Source organism: Pseudophryne corroboree, chromosome 11 (assembly GCF_028390025.1).
Source record: "Pseudophryne corroboree isolate aPseCor3 chromosome 11, aPseCor3.hap2, whole genome shotgun sequence".
Lineage (NCBI taxonomy): Eukaryota > Metazoa > Chordata > Amphibia > Anura > Myobatrachidae > Pseudophryne > Pseudophryne corroboree.
The window spans coordinates 62,520,136-62,540,560 of record NC_086454.1 but is presented as its reverse complement, the minus strand read 5'-3'; the positions used below and the strand labels follow the sequence as shown (position 1 = coordinate 62,540,560).

The following is a 20,425-nucleotide window of genomic DNA, read 5'->3' as shown; positions in this document are numbered from 1 at the left end:
TGACAGATGCTGCTGCGCTGTGTAATGTGACTGTCAGACGCTGCTGCGCTGTGTAATGTGACTGACGGACGCTGCTGCGCTGTGTAATGAGACTGTCGGACGCTGCTGCGCTGTCTAATGTGACTGTCAGATGCTGCTGTGCTGTGTTATGCGTCTTTTGGACACTGCTGCGCTGTGTAATGTGACTGACGGACGCTGCTGCGCTGTGTAATGTGACTGACGGACGCTGCTGCGCTGTGTAATTTGACTGTCAGAAGCTGCTGCACTGTGTAATGTGAGACGCTGCGCTATGTAATGTGACTGACGGACGCTGCTGCGCTGTGTAATGTGACTGTCGGACGCCACTGTGCGGTGTAATGTAACTGACGGACGCTACTGCGCTGTGTAATGTGACTGACGGACGCTGCTGCGCTGTGTAATGTGACTGACTGACGCTGCTGTGCGGTGTAATATGACTGACGGACACTGCTGCGCTGTCTAATGTGACTGACGGACGCTGCTGTGCGGTGTAATATGACTGACGGACACTGCTGCGCTGTCTAATGTGACTGACGGACGCTGCTGCGCTGTCTAATGTGACTGGCGGACGCTGCTGTGCAGTGCAGTGTGACTGACGGATGCTGCTGTGTGGTGTAATGTGACTGACTGACGCTGCTGCGATGTCTAATGTGACTGACAGATGCTGCTGCACGGTGTAATGTGACTGACATATGCTGATGCACTGTGTAATGTGACTGACGGATGCTACTGTGCGGAGACGTGTTTACTGTACGGTACTGTGCAGTGTAATATGACTAACAACACTACTGTGTGGTGTAACGTGACTGACGGACGCTACTGTGCAGTGTAATGTGACTGACGGAAGCTACTGCGATGTCTAATGTGACTGACAGATGCTGCTGCACGGTGTAATGTGACTGACATATGCTGCTGCGCTGTGTAATGTGACTGACGGATGCTACTGTGCGGAGACGTGTTTACTGTACGGTACTGTGCAGTGTAATATGACTAACAAACACTACTGTGTGGTGTAACGTGACTGACGGACGCTACTGTGCAGTGTAATGTGACTGACGGAAGCTACTGTGCGTGGTAATGTGACTGACGGACGCTAGTGTGCAGTGTAATGTGACTGACGGACGCTACTGTGCGTGGTAATGTGACTGACGGACGCTACTGTGCAGTGTAATGTGACTGACGCATGCCACTGCATGATGTAATGTGAATTGGTACAAATCTGTGGCCATGCCATGTCCCTATACTTTTGGCGCGCACCTGCCTAATGTGTAAAGAAGGGGGGCTCTGTTGCCTTAATGTGTCAAAAGGGGGACTCTGCTGCATAATTTGTAAAAAGGAGGACTCTGCTGCCATAATGTGTAAAAAGGAGGACTCTGCTGCCATAATGTGTAAAAAGGGAGCTCTACCTGCCGCAATGTGTAAATTGGAGCTCTGCCTGCCATAATGTGCAAAAGGGAGCTCTGTGGCCATACCCTTTCCCTTTATTTTTGGCACTGGCCCTGTTTTATATATGGGGGGGGGGGGGGGGGGGGCAGTGCTGTTTCTTGCACACAGCACTAAAATGTTACGGCACTGCTTTAAGGGGTTCTTAGTCTGTATTATTCACTCATGTGCTTTGGTTCAAAATAAAAATTGATAGCATACATTTTTCTGTTTCCTTTGCTCCAGTGGGTAACAGTGGTCAGTGGCAGATGGATGCTTACTGGCTGCGAAGTTCGGTTGTGAATTGGGAAGCATGGAATGGGGCTCTGTGAAAGCCAAGTTAGCATATAATTACATTCATTTGGTCATCTGGATCCTCCTGCATTTACAGCAGTATTAGGGAGTGCATTATTTCCAACATAGAAATTGTAAATCCTGTTTCTAACAAACATGAAATTTCATTTCATTTCAAATAAGTTAAAAGGCTACTGTTCCCCTAAATGTAAGCCCTGCACAAGGAATCTGGTTTTAGTAAAATGTACTTTTCAAAAAAAATTTGATTGATGCTTTTCAACATTTTCCCCTTTTTGAAAATGTTTCTAATTTGTGTATTATCTGGCTATTTAAATACACCTACATCTTTGTCTTTAGAAAACAAGGTTAGCAGTTCCATATTATGAAAGTCATTCAGACCCTGCCGCTAATGCGGCTTGCAGCGCAGTTTGACGATTTCGGCAAACTGAACATGCGTAGCGGCCGCAATGTGATTGACAGCGGCGGGCATTTTCGTGGCGGCAGCGTTGGGTGGGTGGACGGGGTGAACGGGGGCGGGACATTTCGAAAAACAAATTACCGCTGACCGCCTGGCAGTGCAGCCAGGGGTCAACCCTAGATCCAATGCGTTTGCAATTAGATTGCGTTCATCTCTGAATAACCCCCTATTTTCTGTACAGTTTGAAATAATTTAATACCTATTTTTGATATATCCTTGGAATAGATTAACTGTTTATAATATCTTCCAGGTTCATGGTTGTGGCGAGAGAGCCAAATCAAATGCGCGTGCCAGAATCAGCCGGGAAGGAGTGATTTATGCTGGAAGCGGACACAAAGACCACTCGCTGGACCCGACTAAGAAGGCTCATTTGCAGAGGAAGCTAGATAAGAAGATTAATGAATTTTCAAATCAGAGAAAAGTTAAGAAGGAAAAATAAATTTGTTGACTTGCAATAAAATTTTATACCACACAAATGTTATACTACACATGTATTTTTGAGGAATCTGCTCGATTTGGAGAAGGGGAAACCATCTATGTGCCCATTAACTGGCTATCAGGACCCACTTTCCATCTCATGCTCATAATTATTTATACAGGCTATCTCCATAAATATATGGTCTTGTGCAAGCTGTGGATATCACAGAGTACGGTCTATTCGTAGGGGCTGATTCAGCATGGAACGCTGCTATGACAAAGTTTGCATGCTGAATCCTGCCGCAGTGTGCGCACGCCCAGGGGCCGCACTGCATGTGCGCATACAGTGAGATGCGACGGCATCTCATATGTGCAAACTCCTCTGCCTGATTGACGGTCAGAGGCGTTCGTGGGGCAGGAGGGGGCGTCGCTTCGGCGTTTCGTGGCCGGCGTTGCAGCGTTAGGGGGAGCGCGGTCTGGACCATTTGCGAAGCGGGCCATGGCGGTTGCGTGACATCACATGCAACTGCTGCAAACCAAAAGATGGCTGACTGCTATCTGCCTTAGCAGCTAGGCTGACGTTGTGCAATGCGCTCACATGTTTGCGGGGGGGAGGGGGCAGGGTTAGGGTTTTTTCTTGGTTTTGTGAACATTGCATTTACCCAGAAGTCAATGAATGCTATCACATGAGATGTCCTCCTAGATCCCTTAGGACACGATTAGTATTGGGAATATTTAAACTCTCAGTACTTTTTGGGGAAACAAATTGAGTTTTCTCCATGAAACATGTGAGGTTGTTTTCACTGTATTTAAGATACACTTTTACCTGTCATTTTCCTCAAGATCTGCGTGGATTCCTTTATATTCCTGTGTATATATACCTCAATCTCTGCCTGTAGTTTGCCTATGCTCTTATGCTGCTCAGTATGTTGTCTTGATAAAGATTCACTGAGAACTTAAATGTCAACTATGGAATTGTTATAATTCATGATCATTAAAAGTATGACAAAACATTATTTTCATTAGTGAGTGCCCTCCTGATATACAGTCAGGTCCATTAATATTGGGACATCGACACAATTCTCAAATTTTGGGTTCTATACACCACCACAATGGATTTGAAATGAAACAAACAAGATGTGCTTTAACTGCAGACTTTCCGCTTTAATTTGAGGGTATTTACATCCAAATCAGGTGAACGGTGTAGGAATTACAATGGTTTCTATATGTGCCTCCCACTTTTTAAGGGACCATAAGTAATGGGACAATCGGCTCAAAAGCTATTTCATGGACAGGAGTGGGCTATTCCCTCATTATTTCATCATCAATTAAGTAGGTAAAAGGTCTGGAGTAGATTCCAGGAGTGACATTTGCATTTGGAATCTGTTGCTGTCGACTCTCAATATGAGATCCAAAGAGCTGCCACTATAGTGAAGCAAGCCATTATTAGGCTGAAAAATCAAAACAAACCCGTCAGAGAGATAGCAAAAGCATTAGGTGTGGCCAAATCAACTGTTTGGAACATTCCTAAAAAGAAAGAACGCACCGGAGAGCTCAGCAACACCAAAAGACCCGGAAGACCACGGAAAACAACTGTGGTGGATGACAGAAGAATTATTTCCCTGGTGAAGAAAAACCCCTTCACAACAGTTGCCCAGATCAAGAACACTCTCCAGTAGGTGTATATGAATCAAAGTCAACAATCAAGAGAAGACTTCACAAGAGTGAATATAGAGGATTCACCCTGAAGTTCTCCACTGGTAACATTTCTCTCCTTAGACTGCACTCCCTTTACTACAACTCTGTTTCCTCTCCTGCAACCAGGTTTTAATCCATTTAACAGTCTTAGAATCCAATCCCACCCTTTGAGTTTATTTAGCAATCTGAGATGTGGGACCGTGTCAAAAACCTTACTAAAGTCTAGATTTGCTACAACTACAGCCCCTCCTTGATATATTACTTTAGTTATCCAGTCAAAAAAGTCAGAGATTTCCTGTGATAGAGCATAGGGCACCTAGAAACACCACATTAAAGATGAATAAACGAATGAACAAAAGATCCTCAACCCAACGTCCGTTTTGAGTTCACTGCTGCAAGGACGGCATAATAGGTACTGTCAGTGACAGTGCTTATCTTTTTTTCTCTACTTTTAGTACAATGTGACCCTGTCTGAAGATTTTGTTTGATTAGCAAGGTACTATGTTTTAGGATCAAAAGGTAAGTTCCCCTGGAGATGCCTACACCAGGTTTTAATTGAACAGAAAACCTTGTCTCCAAAGCTACTGTAGCACCCCTGGAAGCAAAGTCTGAAAGCACCTACCCCTAAAAGTATTTTTTGAATATTTCCATGGTGTCAGTGTTCTTTGGATGGATTATGGAGAAAACACGGAATTATGCTCACCGATAATTCCATTTATTCAATGTGACCCAATGGCAGCCCTAACAATGGGATTACATTCCCTCCCTCAATTTATACAGGATTTATTTTTAAAGGGACCGCCCCCTCATAAGGGTATATAGTCTCACTCCTCCCCTTCCTCTGTGTCTTTCGAGTGTCTCCACTCACTGGTCCCTGAAAACCCAGAAAGGGAAGGTATTCTAAAGGCTGCCGTGGGATCACTTTGAAGAAATGGAATTATCAGTGAGTATAATTTGCTCTTTTCTTCTACGCTACCCATGGCAGCCCTAACAATGGGATATACTAAAGCAGAATAAAGGGTTCAATAATGGCAATAAAAAACGTAATGAAATAATAATTTATTTCACAAGAGCTTCTTGCAAAACATGACCCCCAAAGTTGGCAGCATAAATATTCAAGGCATAATGCTTGGAAAAAGCATTATGACCACGTGGCCGCTTCACATATCTCCTTCACCGAAGCTTTAGCCTTCCTTGCCCATGACGCTGATACTGCCCTTGTCGATTGTGCTTTGATTATAGCCAGAACATCTCGATCTTTATTCTTGTAAATGAACACAATCAGTTCTCTGACCCTTCTAGAAATTGTTTGTTTTGTAGGAGCACATCCCTTAACTCCCTCAGGAATGACAAATAACTGGTTGTTCTGATTTCCGTCATATGAAAAGATGTCACTACCTTCTGTAAAAAATCCGGATTTGTCCTCAAGATGACTTTATCTGGCATAATATTCAAATAGGGCTCCTCTGCCCACAAAGCATGCAACTCACTCACCCTCCTCGCTGAGGTGATTGCCAGAAGAAATACTATTTTCCAAGACAAAAACTTCAAAGAAATATCCTGTAAGGGTTTACATGGCGGTTATGTTAATGCATTTAGAACCAGATTCAGATCTCAAGGAGCCACCACAGAAAGGATCGATGGACGAATTCTCTTGCTTGCCTTGCAAAATTTCCTTATTAAGCTTTCATATGCCTGTCTCCTGTCCAGCAGAACCGTTAGAGCTGCTATATGAGTCTTGATTGTCGAGACCGCAAGACCCTGGAAAAACCCAATTTGTAGAGACTGTAAAACTTGTGCTGTTCTGGACTCCATAATCTTTTCATCCGATCCCCTTCAAGAAATACATTTTCTCCACACCTTATAGTATGCCTCTGAAGAAACCTTCCTTGCCTGCATTAGAGTTTCAATCACTTGATCCGACAAAACCTTTACACTTTAGGATATTCCAGTCAATCTCCATGCCCTCAAATGCAGTGCCTGAGGATTTGGATGGCAAATCGGACCTTGGTGTAACAGGTCTGGCTTCACTGGTAAGATCCAGGGCTCCTGCATCATCAGCTTTTTGGCTGTTGCAAACCACGCTCTTCTCGGCCAGTACGGGAGAATGGCGATTACTTCCACTTGATCCTGTTTAGCACTCTCGTTATCATAGAGAATGGAGGGCAGACATATCCCAATCGGCATTTCCATTGAACCAAAGAGCATCCAAAACCTGGCTTCGGGATGATCGTATCTGGAGAAGAAGTTGTTCACCTTCCTGTTGATACTTGATGCCATCAGATCTATGTCTGGTTGCCCGAATTTGTCTACCACCTGACAAAACACCTCTTTTAATTCCGATTCTCCAGGAAGAATCTCTTTTATGCTTAAGTAGTCTGCTACTACATTCTCCTTCCCAGGAACATACAATGCTGTTAAAGATTTTAGGTTCTTTTCGGCCCAGAACATGATCTTTGATGTTAACTGCATTAGTGAGCTGCTTCACAAACCTAATTGATGATTCAAGTGAGCCACCACTGTCACATTGTTGGAAAAGACTCTGAGGTGCATTCCACAAACTTCATCTCTGAAACAAGTTAATGCTTTCCAGACCGCCGTTGCGTCTCTCAAATTTGAAGACATCAGACTCTCTTTTCTGGAACATTTCCCTTGCTCGACTCTTCTTGCAATATGGGCTCCCCAGCCTATAGCACTTGTGTCTGTTGACATTACCACGAACTGAGGTTGGTCCAAATATGTTGCTCTGCATTTTAACTCCTCGCTTGCCCACCAGGCCAGAGAATTTCTTGTCCTTTGATTTAATGTTACCAAACTTCCCAACGGGTAACCTCGTCTGGTATACCTCAACAAGTTCCATTGAAGATTTCTCATCCGCCATTGGGCCCACGGAATTACGCCTATCGTGGACGCCATCATACCACGAAGCCAAAGACCCATTCTTAAATTAACCCTTCTCTTCTTTATCAGAAATGTTGCCAAACTCTGAAATTTCGCACATCTTTCTTCCGAAATGGTCACCTTGTACTCTCGCGTATCTATTTGTACTACTAGAAATTGTAACTTTGTCACTGGAAGTAAATGACTTTTTTCCCAATTGTGGATCCAACTGTGACCTTGTAGAAAACGAATTGTGTATTCCAAACTTGTCTTTACTATTTCTTCTGTCTTTCCGGAAATCAGAATGTCATGCAGATGTGGCCATATTTCTATACCTCTTTGTCTCAGGCAGGCTACTGATGCTACCAACACCGTAGTAAATACCCTTGGTGATGTCGTTAGCCTGAACGGAAGGCACGTAAATTTAAAATGACTGTTCTGGATACAGAACCTTAAATACTTTCTGATAGGAATATGGAAATATACGTCTTTCAGTTCAATTGAACCCGTAAAATCCGCTTTTTCAGATCTGCCAAGATTGACTTCATTGTCTCCATTGAAACGTCTCCTTTTTAGATCCTGCAGCATCTGATTGCACACTGTAACAACAATAACAATAATAGCCTATAACTATCTATTCTGAAACACAATTAACAAACAAGCCCAAGAAAGAAGGACTTACCTTTCTTGGGCATTAGGTAGCATATGGGGGGAAGGTTCTTTATCCATGCTGTTCCAGGTGCTGTTCCCAGTACCAGTGCATGCTGTGGAAACTGCGGCACCATGTTTATATGGACTAAACGCCAAATGTTGCTATTGCGCATGCGCATTTGGACCCGCACAGGCTCCTGGCTTCCACGTGATTCTCCAAGCATCATGGGAGCCCGGAAGTGCTCCTGCACTAGTGGCCACTGTCCACAGCCGGCGGTGGGGTTCTGGCAACAGACTACTGCTGCTGCTTGAGATCGTGAAACTGGAAAGGCAGCGCTGCATCCCCTCTGAAAACACATACATGGCGAGATGGTATGTACCTCAGGGCAGGATTTCTTACAAGAGCCACACCCCCCCAACAAATATCAGCATGTCTGGGTAGGATTCTATATAAGGCCACACTCCCATATGCTGTAACTTCCCCTTAGCCAGTGTAATGGAGGTAAGACCTGAAGAAAAAGAACAAAAATGTCCCTACTCTACCTAAGCTATGAGAGATTGGAGAAAGACACAGAGGAAGGGGAGGAGTGAGACTATATACCTCATGAGGGGGCGGTCCCTTGAAAAAAAACTTTCTGTATAAGTTGGGGGAGGGGATGTAATCCTATTGTTAGGGCTGCCATGGGGGAGCGTAGAAGAAAACAGGATTTTTTTGTATTTACCATTAAATCCATTTTCTCATACATCCTAGAGGATGCTGGGGTCCACTTCAGTACCATGGGGTATAGATGGTTCCGCAGGAGCTATGGGCACTTTAAGACTTTTCTAGAGTGTGAACTGGCTCCTCCCTCTATGCCTCTCCTCCAGACCTCAGTTTAGAAAATGTGCCCAGGCAGACTGGTCACACTCCAGTGGAGCTCTACTGAGTTTCACTGAAAGACTTTGTTAGGTTTTTTATTTTCAGGGAGACTGCTGGCAACTGTCTCCCTGCTTCGTGGGACTTAGGGGGAAGAACCAACTTCCTGAATAGTTTCATGGCTCTGCTTTTTGCTGACAGGACACAATTAGCTCCTGAAGGGAACTGAACACTAGCTGCGGCTATGCGCTCACGCCCACAGCACGCCGTCACCCCCCTAACAGAGCCAGAAGTCAGAAGACGCGTGAGTATTACCGGTGATCTGCAAGAGGGACCTCTAATCATCGTGACGGCTCAAGGTACCGCGCAGCGTTCCCGCTCGCTGCGCGGTACCTTGAGCCGTCACGACATGCTATCCATACACAGCGCACAGCAGGGCGCGGGGAGGGGCGCCCTGGAAAGCATGAAAACTTACTCTGACTGGCAAAAAGGTAGCATATTGGGCCGTGGCACAATCCTACACCCCCACCAGTATAAATATTACCTCATGTTTGCTGAGGAAAAACGAGCCATTCCAGGGGGCTGGGCTTCTTCCTCAGGCAGCCAGCACACTTCAGCGCCATTTTCTTCCCCAGCAAAAAGCAGGGGAAGAAACGCTGATCCTCCTCTCAACTTATGATTTTAGTATCAGAGTGAAAAAAATAAGAATTTACTTACCGATAATTCTATTTCTCATAGTCCGTAGTGGATGCTGGGGACTCCGAAAGGACCATGGGGAATAGCGGCTCCGCAGGAGACTGGGCACAAAAGTAAAAGCTTTAGGACTACCTGGTGTGCACTGGCTCCTCCCCCTATGACCCTCAGTTAGGATACTGTGCCCGGACGAGCGTACACAATAAGGAAGGATTTTGAATCCCGGGTAAGACTCATACCAGCCACACCAATCACACCGTACAACTTGTGATCTGAACCCAGTTAACAGCATGATAACAGAGGAGCCTCTGAAAAGATGGCTCACAACAATAATAACCCGATTTTTGTAACAATAATTATGTACAAGTATTGCAGACAATCCGCACTTGGGATGGGCGCCCAGCATCCACTACGGACTATGAGAAATAGAATTATCGGTAAGTAAATTCTTATTTTCTCTGACGTCCTAGTGGATGCTGGGGACTCCGAAAGGACCATGGGGATTATACCAAAGCTCCCAAACGGGCGGGAGAGTGCGGATGACTCTGCAGCACCGAATGAGAGAACTCCAGGTCCTCCTCAGCCAGGGTATCAAATTTGTAGAATTTAGCAAACGTGTTTGCCCCTGACCAAGTAGCTGCTCGGCAAAGTTGTAAAGCCGAGACCCCTCGGGCAGCCGCCCAAGATGAGCCCACTTTCCTTGTGGAATGGGCTTTTACAGATTTTGGCTGTGGCAGGCCTGCCACAGAATGTGCAAGCTGAATTGTACTACAAATCCTACGAGCAATAGTCTGCTTAGAAGCAGGAGCACCCAGCTTGTTGGGTGCATACAGGATAAACAGCGAGTCAGATTTTCTGACTCCAGCCGTCCTGGAAACATATATTTTCAGGGCCCTGACTACGTCCAGTAACTTGGAATCCTCCAAGTCCCTAGTAGCCGCAGGCACCACAATAGGCTGGTTTAAGTGAAATGCTGAAACCACCTTAGGGAGAAATTGGGGACGAGTCCTCAATTCTGCCCTGTCCGTATGAAAAATTAGGTAAGGGCTTTTATAGGATAAAGCCGCCAATTCTGAAACACGCCTGGCTGAAGCTAGGGCTAACAGCATTACCACTTTCCATGTGAGATATTTTAAGTCCACAGTGGTGAGTGGTTCAAACCAATGTGATTTTAGGAACCCCAAAACTACATTGAGATCCCAAGGTGCCACTGGAGGCACAAAAGGAGGCTGTATATGCAGTACTCCCTTGACAAACGTCTGAACTTCAGGAACTGAAGCCAGTTCTTTTTGGAAGAATATTGACAGGGCCGAAATTTGAACCTTAATGGACCCTAATTTTAGGCCCATAGACAGTCCTGTTTGCAGGAAATGCAGGAAACGACCCAGTTGAAATTCCTCTGTAGGGGCCTTCCTGGCCTCACACCACGCAACATATTTACGCCAAATACGGTGATAATGTTGCACAGTTACATCCTTCCTGGCTTTGATCAGGGTAGGGATGACTTCATCCGGAATGCCTTTTTCCTTCAGGATCCGGCGTTCAACCGCCATGCCGTCAAACGCAGCCGCGGTAAGTCTTGGAACAGACATGGTCCCTGCTGGAGCAGGTCCTTTCTTAGAGGTAGAGGCCACGGGTCTTCCGTGAGCATCTCTTGAAGTTCCGGGTACCAAGTCCTTCTTGGCCAATCCGGAGCTACGAGTATAGTCCTTACTCCTCTCCTTCTTATGATTCTCAGTACCTTGGGTATGAGAGGCAGAGGAGGGAACACATACACTGACTGGTACACCCACGGTGTTACCAGAGCGTCCACAGCTATTGCCTGAGGGTCCCTTGACCTGGCGCAATATCTGTCCAGTTTTTTGTTGAGGCGTGACGCCATCATGTCCACCTTTGGTTTTTCCCAACGGTTCACAATCATGTGGAAGACTTCTGGGTGAAGTCCCCACTCCCCCGGGTGGAGGTCGTGTCTGCTGAGGAAGTCTGCTTCCCAGTTGTCCACTCCCGGAATGAACACTGCTGACAGTGCTATCACATGATTTTCCGCCCAGCGAAGAATCCTTGCAACTTCCGTCATTGCCCTCCTGCTTCTTGTGCCGCCCTGTCTGTTTACGTGGGCGACTGCCGTGATGTTGTCCGACTGGATCAACACTGGCTGACCCTGAAGCAGAGGCCTTGCCTGACTTAGGGCATTGTAAATGGCCCTTAGTTCCAGGATATTTATGTGAAGTGACGTTTCCATGCTTGACCACAAGCCCTGGAAATTTCTTCCCTGTGTGACTGCTCCCCAGCCTCTCAGGCTGGCATCCGTGGTCACCAGGACCCAGTCCTGAATGCCGAATCTGCGGCCCTCTAGAAGATGAGCACTCTGTAACCACCACAGGAGAGACACCCTTGTCCTTGGAGACAGGGTTATCCGCTGATGCATTTGAAGATGCGATCCGGACCATTTGTCCAGCAGATCCCACTGAAAAGTTCTTGCGTGGAATCTGCCGAATGGAATCGCTTCGTAAGAAGCCACCATTTTTCCCAGGACCCTTGTGCATTGATGCACTGACACTTGGCCTGGTTTTAGGAGGTTCCTGACTAGGTCGGATAACTCCCTGGCTTTCTCCTCCGGGAGAAACACCTTTTTCTGTACTGTGTCCAGAATCATCCCTAGGAACAGCAGACGTGTCGTCGGAATCAGCTGCGATTTTAATATTTAGAATCCATCCGTGCTGTCGTAGTACTACTTGAGATAGTGCTACTCCGACCTCTAACTGTTCTCTGGACCTTGCCCTTATCAGGAGATCGTCCAAGTAAGGGATAATTAAGATGCCTTTTCTTCGAAGAAGAATCATCATTTCGGCCATTACCTTGGTAAAGACCCGGGGTGCCGTGGACAATCCAAACGGCAGCGTCTGAAACTGATAGTGACAGTTCTGTACCACAAACCTGAGGTACCCTTGGTGAGAAGGGCAAATTGGGACATGGAGGTAAGCATCCTTGATGTCCAGAGACACCATATAGTCCCCTACTTCCAGGTTCGCTATCACTGCTCTGAGTGATTCCATCTTGAATTTGAACCTTTTGTATGTAAGTGTTCAAGGATTTCAGATTTAAAATAGGTCTCACCGAGCCGTCCGGCTTCGGTACCACAAACAGCGTGGAATAATACCCCTTTCCCTGTTGTAGGAGGGGTACCTTGATTATCACCTGCTGGGAATACAGCTTGTGAATGGTTTCCAATACTGCCTCCCTGTCGGGGGGAGACGTTGGTAAAGCAGACTTCAGGAACCGGCGAGGGGGAGACGTCTCGAATTCCAATTTGTACCCCTGAGATACTACCTGCAGGATCCAGGGGTCCACTTGCGAGTGAGCCCACTGCGCGCTGAAATTCTTGAGACGGGCCCCCACCGTGCCTGAGTCCGCTTGTAAGGCCCCAGCGTCATGCTGAGGACTTGGCAGAAGCGGGGGAGGGCTTCTGTTCGTGGGAAGAGGCTGTCTGCTGCAGTCTTTTTCCCCTTCCTCTGCCCCGGGGCAGATATGAGTGGCCTTTTGCCCGCTTGCCCTTATGGGGACGAAAGGACTGAGCCTGAAAAGACGGTGTCTTTTTCTGCTGAGAGGTGACCTGGGGTAAAAAGGTGGATTTCCCAGCCGTTGCCGTGGCCACCAGGTCCGATAGACCGACCCCAAATAACTCCTCCCCTTTATACGGCAATACTTCCATATGCCGTTTGGAATCCGCATCACCTGACCACTGTCGCGTCCATAACCCTCTTCTGGCAGAAATGGACAGCGCACTTACTCTTGATGCCAGAGTGCAAATATCCCTCTGTGCATCTCGCATATATAGAAATGCATCCTTTAAATGCTCTATAGTCAATAATATATTGTCCCTGTCCAGGGTATCAATATTTTCAGTCAGGGAATCCGACCAAGCCACCCCAGCACTGCACATCCAGGCTGAGGCGATTGCTGGTCGCAGTATAATACCAGTATGTGTGTATATACTTTTTAGGATATTTTCCAGCTTCCTATCAGCTGGTTCCTTGAGGGCGGCCGTATCAGGAGACGGTAACGCCACTTGTTTTGATAAGCGTGTGAGCGCCTTATCTACCCTAGGGGGTGTTTCCCAACGCGCCCTAACCTCTGGCGGGAAAGGGTATAATGCCAATAATTTTTTAGAAATTAGCAGTTTTTTATCGGGGGAAACCCACGCTTCATCACACACCTCATTTAATTCATCTGATTCAGGAAAAACTACGGGTAGTTTTTTCACACCCCACATAATACCCTTTTTTGTGGTACTTGTAGTATCAGAAATGTTCAAAACCTCCTTCATTGCCGTGATCATGTAACGTGTGGCCCTACTGGAAAATACGTTTGTTTCCTCACCGTCGACACTGGAGTCAGTGTCTGTGTCGACCATCTGAGGTAACGGGCGCTTTAGAGCCCCTGACGGTGTTTGAGACGCATGTACAGGTATTAACTGATTTGCCGGCTGTCTCATGTCGTCAACAGTCTTTTGTAAAGTGCTGACACTATCACGTAATTCCTTCCATAAGACCATCCAGTCAGGTGTCGACTCCCTAGGGGGTGACATCACTAATACAGGCAATTGCTCCGCCTCCACACCATTTTCCTCCTCATACATGTCGACACAACGTACCGACACACAGCACACACACAGGGAATGCTCTGATAGAGGACATGACCCCACTAGCCCTTTGGGGAGACAGAGGGAGAGTTTGCCAGCACACACCAGAGCGCTATATATATATATACAGGGATAACCTTATATAAGTGTTTCTCCCTGATATAGCTGCTGTATATATTTATCTGCCAAATTAGTGCCCCCCCTCTCTTGTTTTACCCTGTTTCTGTAGTGCAGGACTGCAGGGGAGAGTCAGGGAGCTTTCCTCCAACGGAGCTGTGAGGAAAAAATGGCGCCAGTGTGCTGAGGAGATAGGCTCCGCCCCCTTCTCGGCGGCCTTTCTCCCGCTTTTTTATGGAAAAATTGGCAGGGGTTAAAAGCATCCATATAGCCCAGGAGCTATATGTGATGTATTTTTTGCCATATAAGGTGTTTTTATTGCATCTCAGGGCGCCCCCCCCCCCCCAGCGCCCTGCACCCTCAGTGACCGGAGTGTGAAGTGTGCTGAGAGCAATGGCGCACAGCTGCGGTGCTGTGCGCTACCTTATTGAAGACAGGACGTCTTCTGCCGCCGATTTTCCGGACCTCTTCAGTCTTCTGGCTCTGTAAGGGGGCCGGCGGCGCGGCTCTGGGACCCATCCATGGCTGGGCCTGTGATCGTCCCTCTGGAGCTAATGTCCAGTAGCCTAAGAAGCCCAATCCACTCTGCACGCAGGTGAGTTCGCTTCTTCTCCCCTTAGTCCCTCGGTGCAGTGAGCCTGTTGCCATCAGGTCTCACTGAAAATAAAAAACCTACTTTAAACTTTTACTCTAAGCAGCTCAGGAGAGCCCCTTAGTATGCACCCTTCTCGTTCGGGCACAAAAATCTAACTGAGGCTTGGAGGAGGGTCATAGGGGGAGGAGCCAGTGCACACCAGGTAGTCCTAAAGCTTTTACTTTTGTGCCCAGTCTCCTGCGGAGCCGCTATTCCCCATGGTCCTTTCGGAGTCCCCAACATCCACTAGGACGTCAGAGAAAGGGGGGGAAAGTGTATATTGTGGTATTATAGCCTATTATGGACAATATATATAGAGCGGAAAGTCTCTGTGTACAAAGTACACGACACAGGGATTTTTTATTTAAGCGCTGATTTGTGGACTGGCAATTCCTTTCTGTGTCCCCCTGACAGATTTTACTGTGGGTCTGTCCCCTATAAGCCCCGGAGTGTCTGTGGTGTGATTGTGCACGTGTGTGACATGTCTGAGGCAGGGAGCTCTTCCTCTGTGGGAGCCATGTTAGGGACATAGAGTTGTAATTTTACACCAAGAGGCTGACTGGGTGAAAGATTTACGTGATAGTGTGAATCATATCAGTAAGAGATTGGATAAGTCTGAGTCTCATGAAGAAAACGGAAAATAATCTGTTGAAGATGTGATTTTTAATAGTTCTGCCTTTCATCCACAGGGGACCCCTCTGGGTCACGTAAACATTTGCACAAGTAGTATGAAATGATACCGACACGGACGCTGATTCCTGTGTCGACAATAGTGATTCCAGGGGAATAGGTCCTAAGTTAGCGAAAAACATTAAAAACATGTTTTTAGCTATAAAGGAGGTATTAGAAGTTACGGGGGGCCCTTCTTTACCACAGGAGCAGGCTTACATTAGTAAAGAAGTAATGTAACTTCCCTCACCTCATGAGCTGAACAGTCTCATGGAGGGAGTCTGGTTTAATCCGAAAATAAATTTTCCCAAAAGAAGTCAGGCAGCTTAGCTTTTTCCATACAGAGGACAGGAAAAGGTGGGAGTCACCCCCCAATATAGTCACGGTTGAAAAAAAAAAAAAGTGTTTCTCCCTGCGCCTGGGACGGCTTCACTTAAGGAGCCGGCAGACCGCAAGTTGGAGACTACGTTGTAATCTATTGATGGTGGCCAATGGGACACTACGCAGGCCTACCATTGCCTGTGCGTGGGTGAGTGGTGCTATTGAAAAGTGGTCAGAAAATTTGTCATCAGACATTGACACAATAGATAGAGACGAGATACTCCTAACGTTAGGTCATATCAAAGACGCTGCTGCGTACATGCTAGAAACCATGAAAGATATTGGTCTCTTGGGATCAAGAGCCGCTACCATGGCAATCTCAGCACGGAGGGCATTGTGGATTCGCCAATGGAATGCTGATGCAGATTCCAAAAGGAATATGGAGGCTCTCCCGTATTAAGGTGAGTCCTTATTTGGAGATGTGCTGAATGCTTTAGTTTCTGCGGCTACCACAGGTAAGTCAACATTCTTGCCTATTGCTCCTGCGCCGGCGAAAAAGACACATCACTCTCAGATGCAGTCATTTCGGCCCAAAAATTACAAAAAAGGGTAAAGGTTCCCCTTTCTTTGTGGGGAAAAGGAAATAAAGTCCACAGTGTCTCCAGGATCACAGGAGCAGATATCAACCTGTGCTTCTGCCAAATTTTCAGCGTGACGCTGGGGCTCCCTTGCGGGAGTCCGCTCAGGTGGGGGCACATCTGAAACTCTTCAGTCAGTTCTGGGTTCAATCTGGCCTAGACCCGTAGGTCATACAAATAGAGTCCCACTGGTAAAAACTGGAGTTTCAAGACATTTCCCCAGGCCATATTTTCAAATCGACCTCACCAGCTTCTATCCCAGACACAGAAGTGGTGGCAGCAGCAATACAAAAATTGTGTTAGGATCAAGTTTTTGTCCTGGTTCCCTTGTTACAACAAGGAGAAGGGTTTTATTGCAACCCTGTTCGTGGTTCTGAAGCCGGATGGCTCGGTTATACCAATTCTAAACCTGTATACTCTAAATCTCTACCTGCAAAGGTTCTAGTTCAAGATGGAATCTCTGAGGGCCGTAGTTTCCAGTCTGGAGGAGGGGGACTTCATGGTGTCAGTAGACATAAAAGATGCCTACTTACACGTTCCCATTTATCTTCCACATCAAGCTTATCTGAGATTCGCAATACAGAATTGTCATTACCAATTTCAGGCGTTGCCATGCGGACCTTCTACGGCACCGAGAGTTTTCACCAAGGTGATGGCAGGAGATGGTGGTCCTCCTTCGACAGCAAGGAGTCAATATAATTCCTGACCTGGAAGATCTCCTGATAAAAGCGAGATCCAGGGAAAAGTTGGTGCAGAACATGGCACTCTCCCTGACAGTACTTCAACATCACGGTTGGATCATAAGTTTTTCAAAGTTACAATTGGAACCGACGACAAGATTGTCCTTTCTGGGGATGATACTGGACACAGAAGTACAGAGGGTATTTCTTCCAGTAGAAAAGGCTCTGGAAATCCAGAGAATGGTCAAACAAATTCTGAAACCAACAAGAGTGTTGGTTCATCAATGCATTCGGTTGTTGGGTAAGCAAGTGTCCGAGGCTGGGGAGCAGTCACACAGGGGGAGAGCTTCCAAGGAAGATAGTCAAGTCAAGAAGCTTGTCTTCACATAAACTTTCTGGAGTTGAGAGCCATTTACAACGGCCTTCTACAAGTGGTACATCTTCAAGATCAACCCGTACAGATCCAGTCGGACAATGTAACAGCAGTCACGTACATAAACCGTCAGGGAGGAATGAAAAACAGAGCGGCAATGGCAGAGGTGTCAAAGATCCTCTTCTGGGCAGAAAGACATGCAAAAGCTCTGTCGGCAATTTTCATTCCGAGAGTGGACAACTGGGAAGCAGACTTAAAATACAAAGTTGAACTGTCCCAAGGCGCAAACAAAACTTATGCAGCTAGCTACAAACACAGGGACCACCAGTTCCCTGTAATGGAAACAATGGTACAGAAAATAGAATGTAACTCAGCGCTCAGTCCTGTTCCAACATGAATGTCCCATATGAAACCTTTTTTGAAGCAGTATCTTCTATGGGTCGCAGGACCACTTGTAAACGGTGTGTCAATTCTCAGTCGTCAGTCCATATGATTCCCTTCAACGATGAATGAACCTCAGAATAAACCAAATGGAAACAACATAGTGTAGTATGTCCATAGAAAATAGGTGACACCCATGTGAGAATGTAAATAGGATGAGAGAATCTGCGTACCGGAACTCACACTATATGAAGGTGAATGACTCCCATAAAGGTATCTTTAGCCACCAATAACCAATGACGTGAATAAACCAGCCGTACACACACCTTTACACAGTAATCCCAATGGTAGGACGTACCGTACTCACATAACACACAGTGAATGCACTCCCATAAAGGTATCTTTAGCCACCAATATTCCAACGTGTAAATGGAGCCACCGTAAACACACCTTCGTATGTTATTCCCCTAAAGCGGGACGTACCGTACTCACATAGCACAAGGTAGTCGTACTCATATAACGGTTTCTTTATCTTTTGTCCTCCAGACTTCTAATAAGAACAGTGTGGTGTGCACTGAGTCTCCCAATATGAGAATTATGACCCAAAAGAAACCAAAAGGGCACTCTTAAAATCCATGAAATTTATTCCAAAACACTGTCTAAAAAACATGGGATAACAGATGGTAGATGGAAAAAAGGTATACCTGAAAGGCAGTACCGGCCGTGAATTGCCCGACAGGGAATACCTAACTGTCTGTTCCCACTGCAAAGGTGATCAGTAGCACTCCTGGCTAAAGATACCTTTATGGGAGTCATTCACCTTCATATAGTGTGAGTTCCGGTACGCAGATTCTCTCATCCTATTTACATTCTCACATGGGTGTCACCTATTTTCTATGGACATACTACACTATTATGTTTCCATTTGGTTTATTCTGAGGTTCATTCATCGTTGAAGGGAATCATATGGACTGACGACTGAGAATTGACACACCGTTTACAAGTGGTCCTGCGACCCATAGAAGATACTGCTTCAAAAAAGGTTTCATATGGGACATTCATGTTGGAACAGGACTGAGCGCTGAGTTACATTCTATTTTCTGTACCATGGGAAGCAGACTTCCTCAGCAGACACGATCTCCATCCAGGAGAGTGGGGCCTCTACCAAGAAGTCTTCGCAGAGTTGACAGGTCTTTGGGGAATTCCTCAAATAGACATGATGGCGTCTCGTCGCAACAAGAAGCTTCAGACATATTGTTCCAGGTCAAGAGACCCTCAAGCAAAAGCAGTGGATGCACTAATGACCCAGTGGGTGTTTCGGTCGGTATATGTCTTCCCTCCACTTCCACTCATTCCGAAAGTTCTCAAAATCATAAGAAGAACAGGAGTTCGAGCGATCCTCATTGTCCCAGACTGGCCAAGGAGGGCTTGGTATCCAGATCTTCAGGAGTTGCTCATAGAAGATCCTCGGCCTTTTCCTCTCCACGAGGACCTGCTGCAGCAGGGGCCGTGCGTGTATCAAGACTTACCGCGGCTACGTTTGACGGCATGGCTGTTGAGCGCCGAATCCTAGCCCGAAAGGGTTGCTACACATCCAACCTCCATTTGTGCCTCCTGTGGCACTATGGGATCTTAACGTGGTGTTGTGATTCCTTCAATTGGATTGGTTTGAACCTCTCCAGGAGATTGAGTTGAAATTTCTCACTTGGAAAGTTGTCATGCTGTTGGCCTTGGCATCCGCAAGAAGGGTGTCCAAGTTAGGGGCCTTGTCTCTAAACAATTTCTTCCGAAGGTGGTTTTTTCTTTCCATATAAACCAGCCTATTGTGGTGCCAGTTGCTACTGACACCATCGCTACTTCAAAGTCCCTAGATGTGGTTGGGGCTTTGAGAATCTATGTCGCTAGAACGGCTCGGATAAGGAAAACCGAGGCTCTGTTTGTCCTGTATGCTCCCAACAAGATTGGGGGTCCTGCTTCTAAGCAGACTATTGCGCGCTGGATCAGAGGTACGATTCAGCATGCTTATTCCACGGCAGGATTGCCGTTACCGAATTTGGTGACTGCCCATTCTACTAGAAAGGTGGGCTTGTCCTGGGCGGCTGCCCGGGGGGTCTCGGCATTACAGCTTTGCCGAGCAGCTACTTGGTCAAGGGCAAACACGTTTGCTAAGTTTTACAAGTTTGACACCTTGGCCGATGAGGACCTACAGGTTGATCAATCTGTGCTGCAGGGTCATCCGCACTCTCCCGCCCGTACTGGAGCTTTGGTATAACCCCATGGTACTGAAGTGGACCCCAGCATCCTCTAGGACGTATGAGAAAACAGGATTTTAATACCTACCGCTAAATCCTTTTCTCCTAGTCCGTAGAGGATGCTGGGCACCCAACCCAGTGCGTACTATACCTGCAGTTGTTATTTTGTTGAAAATGTTTTCAGCACGTTTGATGTACAGTAATGTTCATGCTGTTGGCATGTGTTTTGTTGAATGCCATGTGTGCGGCATGGTTGAAGTGTGAGCTGGTCTAAATCTCACCGTTAACTTTAAAGTAAATCCTTTCCTCGA

The 20,425-nt window shown here is 46.5% G+C and overlaps 1 protein-coding gene across 2 annotated transcripts in view; it reads left to right on the top strand.

Moving 5' to 3' along the window:
- IGHMBP2 (immunoglobulin mu DNA binding protein 2) overlaps positions 1-3,645 on the top strand; it is a 155,031-nt gene extending 151,386 nt beyond the window's left edge. For both annotated transcript variants that reach the window (XM_063944350.1, XM_063944349.1), the window contains one exon: positions 2,463-3,645. In XM_063944350.1, coding sequence (XP_063800420.1) covers positions 2,463-2,572 — 110 coding nt within the window. In that variant the 3' untranslated portion in view covers positions 2,573-3,645. The remainder of the gene's footprint in view (positions 1-2,462) is intronic.
- Positions 3,646-20,425: the final 16,780 nt, after the last annotated feature.